At 38.9% G+C, this 10,568-nt stretch overlaps 1 protein-coding gene across 1 annotated transcript; it reads right to left on the bottom strand.

Moving 5' to 3' along the window:
- Positions 1–2,002: 2,002 nt before the first annotated feature.
- On the bottom strand, positions 2,003–9,518 carry LOC133725050 (uncharacterized). The gene is made up of 10 exons (XM_062152070.1): positions 9,082–9,518; positions 8,932–8,997; positions 8,659–8,839; positions 8,311–8,507; positions 7,855–7,905; positions 7,685–7,776; positions 6,809–6,930; positions 2,765–2,859; positions 2,461–2,565; positions 2,003–2,263 (listed from the first exon to the last, which is right to left on the bottom strand). The coding sequence occupies exons 1-10, from the start codon at positions 9,403–9,405 to the stop codon at positions 2,126–2,128; spliced, it is 1,371 nt and encodes a 456-aa protein (XP_062008054.1). The 5' UTR covers positions 9,406–9,518; the 3' UTR covers positions 2,003–2,125.
- Positions 9,519–10,568: the final 1,050 nt, after the last annotated feature.

Here is a 10,568-nt window from a genome sequence, read left to right as displayed (position 1 = left end):
CTTGTGGGCCTCCCAAATAGGGTGTTACATATGCTTGGTGACATAGTTATTTCTCCATACTAATGGAGGTATGTACACTGAACATGCAACTTATGAATGTGGTCACAGCGTATCTTTATGGAGATATAAATACGGAAATATATATATGAAGGTTCCTGATGGACTTTAGTTATCCAAGTCAAGTAGCTCTAGACTACGGAGCGTGTTTGAAATAAGGTTGAAACGCTTACTATATGGATTGAAACAATAAGGACGGATGTGGTATAACTGACTAAGTGACTACTTGATTGGGAAGAGATATGTCAATAATGAACTACACCTATGCGTTTTCATTAAGAAGATAAGTTTCGGATTTACTATTGTCGCAGTTTATGTTGATGACATGAACATAATTGGTAACCAAGTTAAGTTAAGGGAAACCGCTGAACATTTGAAATCCGAGTTTGAGATAAAAGATTTTGGGAGAACACAGTTTTGTCTCGGTTTAAAACTTGAGCACCATGCCGATGGAATTCTGATTCACCAATCGGCTTATACTCAGAAGATGCTTAGGCGCTTTAATGAAGATAAAATTAAGCATGTTAGCACTCTCATGGTCGTCCGTAGTCTTGACCCTAAAAATGATCCATTTCGTCACAAAGATGATGACAAAGACGTGTTAGAGGCCGAAATTCCCTACCTATGTGCAATAGACACATTATTGTACTTAGCACAATGCACAAGACCGGACATCTCATTTGTTGTGAACTTGTTAGCTAGATATAGCTATGCGCCAACGCGACGCTATTGGACTGGTGTAAAGAATATATTTTGATACTTAAAGAGTACGATAGATATGGGCTTGTTCAATCCCTATAAAGAGAAAACAAATGATGACATGATGGATTCGGACCGGTCATGCGTCGAGAGCGTCGCCGACAGCCGGCGTCCTCCTATTCCTCACCAAAAAACGAACGATGTTTGGATAGGTTTTGCTGATGCTGGGTACCTCTCTGACCCATATAAAGGTTGTTCCCAAACTGGCTATGTTTACCATGGGAAACACCACGGTATCTTAGAGTTCTACAAAACAGATGTAGAGATTATTGCTCTTCACGAAGTTGTTCGTGAATGTATATGGTTAAGATCCGTAATTACGCATATTCGAAGTACTTGTGGTTTGAAGTCTGCACAAATGAGCCTACGAGCATTTATGAGGATAATGCTGCTTGCATTGAGCAAATGAAGCAATGATACATCAAAGGCGACAACACCAAGCATATATTGCCTAAGTTCTTCTACAATCAGCAACAACAAACTCTCCTCAAGATCAAAGTGAATCAAGTTCGATCTAAGGACAATGTGGCAGATTTATTTACCAAGTCTTTGCCCAAATCCATTTTCGAGAAACATGTGAATAGTATTGGTCTATAGAAACTATCTGAACTCCCATGATCGTAGTTATCAGGGGAAGACGCAGACATCAGTGGGAAATGTCTACATATTTTGATCTCGAAATGTGAATAGTGTGTTGTACTTTTTTCCCTTTCGACCGAAGTTATTTTTATGCCACTCAGTTTTTGTTACTCAACAAGATTTTTAACAATGCAACGTGAGAAGCACTACTGGTTAGACGGCACAAGAGGGAATGTTGTAGGAAACCTGAATTAGGTATGCTTAGGCGAAACAAGATTACTTGTTCTAACTGTAATATGGTCGAACATTTTAGATCTTCTAATCCGTATTCGATTAGGATACCTTGTACTCCAAAATATATACATGTAATCCTCTATATAAAGATATCCATATTCTCAATGAAAACATCCAAATATTCTCCAAATTCTTTTGTCCTTAAACAAACTTATCAAATCTTGTGACATTTTTGTAGATAATGAAAAAAACAAATGAAAGAAAAAGAAAAGAAAAACAATGACATTTTTGTTTATAAGACAAACATATGAATGGCTTTAGAGGAACAAGCTCACAAAAGTAATCTTTTAAGTAATTAGCTCTTAATTCAATTGATCAAATTAATTCTCATTCACTTTTATCGCGGACACTACATGTACAGTAATAATGTTCTTTATCCCTTATTCAGTGTTCAATAGACAAGAGAGAGAAACAATTAAGAGAATTTTGTTGGCACTCATAGTAAACAGCCTCTAAAACCCTTTTCCAACTCCTGTGCATCCAAGTTTTTCCCTATAAAAACAATCTTATTTGTCCTTGGCTCGTTGGGGCCCCACAACCGATCCGGAGAACCTTGGAATATATCATGAACTCCCTGTTTCACAACCAAACGATATATATATATATATATATATATATATATATATATATATATATATATATATAAAGAGACATGAACAAAAGTTAGCAGGGATTTATATATTTTAACTGCTCCATTAGCAGCATCACCTACTCAGAAAACTAACGAAAGAAACTCGCTTTCGCTGAACTTGAAATGCAAGAACATCTCACCTGGAAGACAAATCTCTCATCCATACCCCGAACAGATAGAAGACCTTTCATCCGATATATGTCCTCACTCCGGTCCAACAACAGTGTGCCAAGCCACATGTTGGCCTAAAAATATCAAAGTCCATCAGTACAATCTTTGCCAAAAAAAAAATATATATATAAATACATAGCCACTGCAACTACCCATAGAATGTGTATTTGCTCAGTAACAGAAAATTCAGTACGAAAATCCACGTTTTACAAGAATCATAAAGGCAGTTGTCATATACAACGCACGATAAGCTAAACTATATAAAGAACAGACCTTCTCAAGATCCAAGTTCCCTTCACAAACAATACTGACAGAAGAAACACCAGGATCATGAACATGATCATGGGAGTGGTGACCATCATGATGTTCTGCATGTAAGTTCCAAATGCATGAATATCAGTTCATAACTATACACAAAGTGCAGTAGCAAGATCAAAGTATGATGTTAATGGATGATCAGAACTCATAAAACAATCAAGTAACTATAAAATCCGTAAAGTACATATAATAAAATGAAGCAGCTGCATGAGTAAACCACATGAAAAGATTGATGTCTTGATATTTTCCGTCTTAAGATACTGACTCGATTTCCAAGAATAATTAGACTCGTGTTAATGTCTCTTTGCATATGATCCTGTAGATAAAGTTTATAATTTTCATATCCAGCTGGTTCCTATCTTCCAAAAATTCTTCCTTTTAGGCTATCAACAAAAGGGATTCTCCGTTTAAACATTTATCTGAGAGGCTGGCATTCCATCTAAGGTGAAAATCTTTTCCTGGTAGGTGGCTCATGAGAGATTGAATACCTGTCAAAGGCCTCGTGCTTAGTTATCTCTTTGTTGGTGTGTGTTGTGTAAGGAGGTAAAGGGTTGTTGTAGATCTATCTTTTTCTTTTTCTTTTTTTTTTGGCATTGCAGGTAACAAATGAAATGTGGTCCTGCTTGCTGGTGATGTTTGGCTTCGTGCGTGTTCTGGTAGCATGTATGTTGCTCGGGAAGATTTTCAGTAGGGCAGTTACACTTGAGATATGCTATTTTCGCTCTCTTCTGGTGTATGTAGCTGGAGTCGAAAGAGAGAATTTTTGAAGACAAGGTAGACAGTGTGGAAGTGTAATAGGATAACATTGGATAGTTGGCTTCTCTACAAACTTATGTAACAAAGAATGACTAAATTCAGTTTAGTCCCTCAAACTTTAGGGCTAAAATCAGTTTGGTCCCTAACTTTTTTTTTAATCACGATGGTCCCTGCACTTCCAAATTACATCAACCTAGTCCAAAATTTGACTTTAACTCGAAACATGACGTCATACGCTGATGTGGAACCGACATGGGATCCCACTTTTCAGACTCTGACCCTCAGTTTGGATGAAAGTCCAAACTGCCCCTACTTCTTCAGATTTTTTTTTTCTTTTTCTTTCTTCCTTTCCCCGATTCTATTCCCTTTCGTCTTCTTCCTTTCTTCCGACCCTCTTCCTACTCCGATTTCTTCTTCTCAATTCAAAATTCTTCTCCAGAACCCTAATCTCCAATCCAGATCCTATGTTTCCTCTCATTCCGCCGCCAGTTACACCACCGCCGCGCTGGAGAAAAGACCAGCCCCACCTAGAAGGTCTCAGTGATCACGGACAAGATCGGGGCTTACTCTGCTCGAGGTCTCAGACCTGACGGAGGTCTTGAGAGTGGAATTGGGGATGAAGCCGACAATGATGATGATGATGCCGGGGATGGGAATCGACGGGCTCCGGGGCGCCGATAAGGGCAGCGATGCGGCATTGGGAAGGCGGAGGAGAAGAAAGAGAAGACGGCGTTTGATGTGAAGCTTGATTCTTGGTGGGCATTCATAGGAGGCGCTGTAGCATCTGAGACCCTATGCCCAGACCACTCCGCTTCTTACCCCCCTCACAAATTCACATTTCCTCCTATTCTCAAAGCCTGTGCCAAGCTCCGATCAGCCCCTCAAGTCCAAATGGTCCACACCATCTCCTCAAAACCGGGTTCTTCTCCGACGTCTACGCAGCCACCGCTCTCACGAACGCTTCCATGAAGCTCAACCTCATGGACGATGCACTCAAGGTGTTCGACGAAATGCCTCACCGAAACTTGGCTCCCGTAAACACTGTGATTTCCGGGTTGTTGCATAATGGACATCGCAGAGAGGCTTTAAAGGTGTTCAAGAGCGTTGGTTTTGGAGGGCTCGGGTTGAATTCGGTTGCTATAGCTAGTGTACTTTCGGCGTGTGACAATGCGAAGCAAGGGATGGGAATGGATTGCGTGGTGGTGAAGCTCGGGGTTGAGAGTGATGTTTATGTTGCTACCTCAGCTGTTAGTATGTATTCGAGCTGTGGGGAGTTGGTTTCTACTACAAAGTTGTTTGAACATATGCCTGTCAAGAATGTGGTGAGCTATAATGCTTTTATAACAGGGCTTTTGCAGAATGGGGTTCCAAGGGTGGTGTTGGATGTGTTTAAGAAAATGAGAGCATGTAGAGGTGAAAATCCGAATTCAGTGACATTGGTTTCGGTTCTTTCTGCTTGTGCTAGTGTTTTGTATCTCCGATTTGGCAGGCAGGTGCATGGTTTGATCATGAAAGATGATGGTATCGGCGTTGGAGTTCGGATGCGGTGGAGGAGGTGATGGAGGAGAGCGTGTGTTGGATCGATTTAGCTTTTAGGCTTGGGAGATCTGAGAGAGAGGTAAAGTTAGAAGGGGAAAAAGGGAAGAAAATTAGAAATTAGAATAAATTTTGGTAAAAAGAAAAAAATTAGATTAAATTGGAAATGTCTATTTTACCCTTCGTGGGAGTTTAAAATTTGCAAAGTGGGACCCATGTCGGTTCCACATCAGCGTATGACGTCATGTTTCGAGTCAAAGTCAAATTTTGGACTAAGTTGATGTAATTTGGAAGTGCAGGGACCATCGTGATTAAAAAAAAAAGTCAGGACCCAAACTAATTTTAGCCCTAAAGTTCGAGGGACTAAACTGAATTTAGTCCAACAAAGAATGTTAAACACTCCCTTTTAAGCTTGATTCTTCTTTTTCCTTTTTTCTTTTCTCTTTTTTGAGAAAAACAAATATTTAGTTACTGAAAAGAAGAGAAAAGTACAGACCAGGTAAAGAATCCAAGCCTAGGGCAAACATAAAACAAAGAGACGAGTGACCAAAAACCAAAAACCAACCTCACTTCACAATTAGCTACCATATTCATCATAATAGAAGAGGAACAGTGCCTAAAAGCGTCAGCAACAGAAGCCCATAAAGTAGACCAATAGTGCGCTCGCTCCCACAGCTCATTCATTCCCACCCCCTCATAAACCTGAAAAATCTTATGTGCTGCTCCATCCATAAAAAACAAAAGCACTGCTAGCAGCCAAAACCCCCCCAAAGAATTTTAGCTTTCTGTGGCGCTCACTTGATTTTCTTAACCAGAAAGGTGTGATTTGTTCTGCTATGGTGGTAGGTGCTGACTTGTGTTTTAACTGACCTCTTGTTACTATATATCTATTCATTTTCAATGAAGTTAATAAACAAATTTTCCACGATTCTACAAATAAACCATACCTAAGAATGATATGTTTATAAACTTCAAGAACCTCATCCACTGGATGCCTAACTTCCACAAATGCATTTATATATTCAACCCAACAAATTTTTTAGCTTAATTGGTTTTGAAAAGAAACAATCTAATAATAATAATAATAATAATAATAATAATCTATACTATATTTAAGAGAAGAGGGGGCTTGCTCACCAAAACTGAAGTTTTTTACTTCTATACCCTCAAAATATTTTTTTTTTTTTCAAAAAAAAAAAATTTAAATAACTTTATATATCTTTCAAATTGCCAGGGATAAAAAAGTCAAAACTTAAATAAACAATTATAAATGAAAATTCATTATTTTTTTTTTTTCAAAAAAAAAAATTTAAATAACTTTATATATCTTTCAAATTGCCAGGGATAAAAAAGTCAAAACTTAAATAAACAATTATAAATGAAAATTCATTATTTTCAGAAACTAACTATACCCACTTCTCTACACACATGGGTATGAGCAGTTTCTAGTAATAGTAATAGTACTAAACTTAAAATTCGTTAAGAAAAAAGTAGAAAATACAAGAAAAAATAGACAACCATATAATTTTAATATGAAAAGATAAACGGCAGACCGCATAGCCACCATGTACATGTTCGATCTATAGTCAGAAAACATATGCTACAATAGCAATCAAAAATAAAATAAATAAACATTGTTATAGGTAAGATAAATTAAACAAAGTGTAGTCAAAATGAGCATCTGCTTAAATGATAAAATAGAATTACCATGTTTGTGATCATGTTCTTCATCATGATGGTGGTGATGATCGTGGTGATGGTCATCATGGTCATGGTGATCGTGGTCATGATCTTCCTTCTCACCTTCCGCATCAATAGCACTCTCTATCCTGGCAAGATTAGAGCAAAGATTAGCATGCAACATTCCAAGCACAATCTCTGGTGTGATAATGAAGAACAGCAACATGTTTGAGCATTATACGTTTATACATCAAATTGGCAGTAACTCAATGACGAAGAAAACAAAGAAGACAAAGGAGTGTATATACCCCGAGAATCATTATCTCTTTTATATGAATGACAGTTTCAACAAGGTTAACATTTAACATTTATTAATCAGAACAAAGGTGTTCAAAAGAAATTACAAAAATACAATATAAAGAAAGAAAAAAATACTCCAAGATCAATTTGAGAGTGACAGTACCAACAAAATATTAGTATTCTAATTGGATGTTGTTCTTAACACCCCAAAAAGTCGATCTACAATCCAAGAGTCCAGAGTCAATTCTTCTATCATTTTCACTGACAAAATAATAGTTATATACCCTTTCTGGGAGTGCTATCAATTCCATCCTAATTACGTTACTTTGTGACCCTAAAGAATCATGTATCCCCATCAACCATGTTACTTGAAGGGCTCATGTTAGATTGAAGGAAAGATTCAACTATAATTCTCCAGAAACTTCTGTTAGATAAATATACTGTCGACCTTTTCTCAACATGCAACTTGCATAAAACATTATAACCATTATTCATCATTGAAGAGTGGGTAATGCCAAATGACCAGCAACAGGAAGTCAGGCAACATCATCAAAGAACATAACTGTCTAAACCCAACACCAAAGAAATGGGAAGGAAGATAACCTCTCCAAATCAAATCCTCCAATGCCAAGCACATAATCCAGGTTAACTTTTCCAAACTCTGTACGCTTCAGTTGAGCCATGCCATTGATGTTCTGTTTCACAGCATACATTTGTTCAATAGAATAATCATTAATGGGCATGTTAAAACAAAAAAGAAGCAGGATACATACCCTTATTCGCTGCACCAAAGAAGCAATATCTGGCTCGCCAACAAGATCAGTCTAGATCAAAAATGGACATATAGTTCAGTCAAGCATCAGAACAACAAAAAACTATCTAAATGAATTTATTGTCCTATATCCTAGAATATTCTTCTAGTGAACAAAGTTCATGTTTAATTAAATGAGGCCCTGGAGAAAAAGAGGAAAAACAGCAAGCACAACATCATAAATGTAGATGAAACCATTATGCTGTGAAACAAGCTAGCAAAACTATCTTTTTCATGCAACATAACCTAGGGAACTGCAAGAGCTGAGACCATGTTGCATATGGAGCAGCACCGAGTAGCCTACAAGGCACTCAGGCTAATATCCAAACAGAAAGTGGTTGAAGAGTTTTAAAGACTAAATTCGAGTGAAGCAAGGTCTAAATCAGACACAAAGAGACGACATGGTAATCATTCCTACCTTATTTACAATGATACGATCAGCATAAGCAATCTGCTCTACTGCCTCATTAACAACTCCTTCTGGCTTGACTTCATCCAGATGAAGTCGAGCATGTTTAGCATCAACTAACGTGACAACACCGTCCAATTTGACATCATTAAAAACCTGATCTTCCGCATAAAATGTTTGAATTATCGGCGCTGGATTTGCCAATCCTGCAAAGAGAAGTAACCCACGAAGTTCAACCCTCACCCCCAATCCAAACCAAATTCAGTTTATTAATGATTTCGTACGCCCTACAACTCTACAATCTGCGAACAAATGATTATCAAAACTTAGTACACTAAAGCCAAACAAACTTCATACCTGTAGTCTCTATCACAATATGATCAAACCTCCCTTTCTTCTTATTAACCAAGTCTGAAATCATCCGCACAAGATCACCCCTCACAGTGCAGCAAAGGCACCCATTATTCAGCATAACAATATCTTCGGCCCCAGCGGATTTCGCAGCCACCAAAGAACCATCAATGTCTACTTCACCATACTGCAAATACAACACAAGCTCACACCTTCAATACACAACACAAATTGGCCAAAAATAACAATAATTTAGTAAATAAAAAATCATCGTCATACCTCATTTTCAATCACTGCAATTCGCTTCCCGTGGTCGGCAGTCAATATATGATTAAGCAATGTAGTCTGCCATTAAACTCATTTCAGTAACTAAAGATGAACACGATGGTCTCAAATTCACTGAATTCAATCGGAAATGAAATACCGAACCTTTCCGGAGCCCAAGAAGCCGGTAATAATCGTCGCCGGGATACGATTATCCGGAGGAATCTGGGTCAAAACGTCGGAGCTGTCACTCTGCGGCGGCGTGGCAGTTGTGGCGGCCACAGTGAACCTCCTCGAGCCCCGCTTAGGGCTGGAGACGAGTCTCTGGCGAAACGAGGAAGTTGAAGTGGAGTAGCAGAGGGTATGAGACAGTGGGGAAGTGCGGGGTCTCCATGTGAGAGGGAATAGGGCCGGGGCTCCGACCCGGGTGGAGTGACGGGAAGTTAGGGAGAGAAGGGTGGCGGCTAGGTCGGCCGATATGGAAGCCATTGGAGTTTGGGTTTTGGGTTTAGAGAGAGAAATGGAGAAGGTTTATCATCTGGGCTAATAGGAGTGAGACACTGATACGGCGGCAAGTTCTAGCTCTGGATTGTTCTGCTCACACGTATCTGCCTATCACCACCGCATGCGCTAGATTTTTTTTTTTTTTCCTTTTCTTTTGTATTTAAATTTTCCATCGGGCAATGTATGCATTTGGATTTTTTATAAAATTGAGAAATTAAAATTTTGCATTGAATGCTTTTTTCTGAAACTCTCACTATGAATTCTCATTAAACTCACGCTGAGATAGTCATTACATACCCTCCTGCTGTTTTATAGACAGATCAAGAAGTTATGATGAAAATCAATGTTGTACATAGGGATAGACTAACTGTATTTGAATAAATCACTCACTTATTAAAAGTAAGTCTATAACTATAAAAATTCTAAGACATAGCATGTAGGCATAACACAACAAAATAAACTACATTTTCTCTTTGCCCTTCAAGTTAGGGCTAGGAGGTTTGTCTTAGTAAAACATGATCAAGACTTTATCAACATGCACCTTTTTTAATTTTGGAGGATTTTTATTCTTTAAGCCCAAAGGCCTACCTCTATTCTTCTTTGTACTTGGCTGCTCAACCTTCACAATTCTTGGTGTTTGGCTCCAATTTTGCTGCAGCTGGTCAACAGTCTCTTTTCTTGCGCGGGCGTGCCAGCACCGTTTGGGTGCGGTCGTCGGGGGTGTCCCTTGACCTGACTTCTATCAAGCGATTGTAGACGAGGAGAGCACCAACCTCGTCGTGGGATTCTTTATGCCTCGTGGTGAGGACTTTGCTGAAGTTTCTTCTTGTTCACAAGTCGATACTCAATATTGCAGATTGAGCAGAGCGAAATCACCGGGAAGTATTGAGATCTTGCTAAAGCGTGACTTTAGCTTGGCTGGGTTGCTAGGGCGTTACCCTTGCTTGGCTGGTTCTGTAACCGTTGTGGTCGCGGCACTACCGTCGGCTCCCGAGGAGACTAGGACCGAAGCACTTTGACAGAGGGTTTGGTGGCACTGAAAGTCGGCTTCTGAGAAGACTAGGACTAGGAGTGTGATCACCTATAAGAGAAAGAGAAGGAAAGGAGTTGCTCTTAGAGAGGTTTGCTCTAGAGAGAACTTAGATCAT

This window comes from Rosa rugosa, chromosome 1 (genome assembly GCF_958449725.1).
Source record: "Rosa rugosa chromosome 1, drRosRugo1.1, whole genome shotgun sequence".
Lineage (NCBI taxonomy): Eukaryota > Viridiplantae > Streptophyta > Magnoliopsida > Rosales > Rosaceae > Rosa > Rosa rugosa.
This window is presented reverse-complemented; position numbering and strand designations above follow the sequence as displayed.

Excerpts from the sequence above, each read along its gene's own strand:
- LOC133725050 (XM_062152070.1), bottom strand. The coding sequence starts at position 9,405 with ATGGCTTCCATATCGGCCGACCTAGCCGCCACCCTTCTCTCCCTAACT. Across the intron at positions 8,840-8,931 it reads TTGCAGTGATTGAAAATGAG|TATGGTGAAGTAGACATTGA; the intron begins GTATGACGATGA and ends TTGTATTTGCAG. Across the intron at positions 8,508-8,658 it reads TATTGTGATAGAGACTACAG|GATTGGCAAATCCAGCGCCG; the intron begins GTATGAAGTTTG and ends TTCTCTTTGCAG.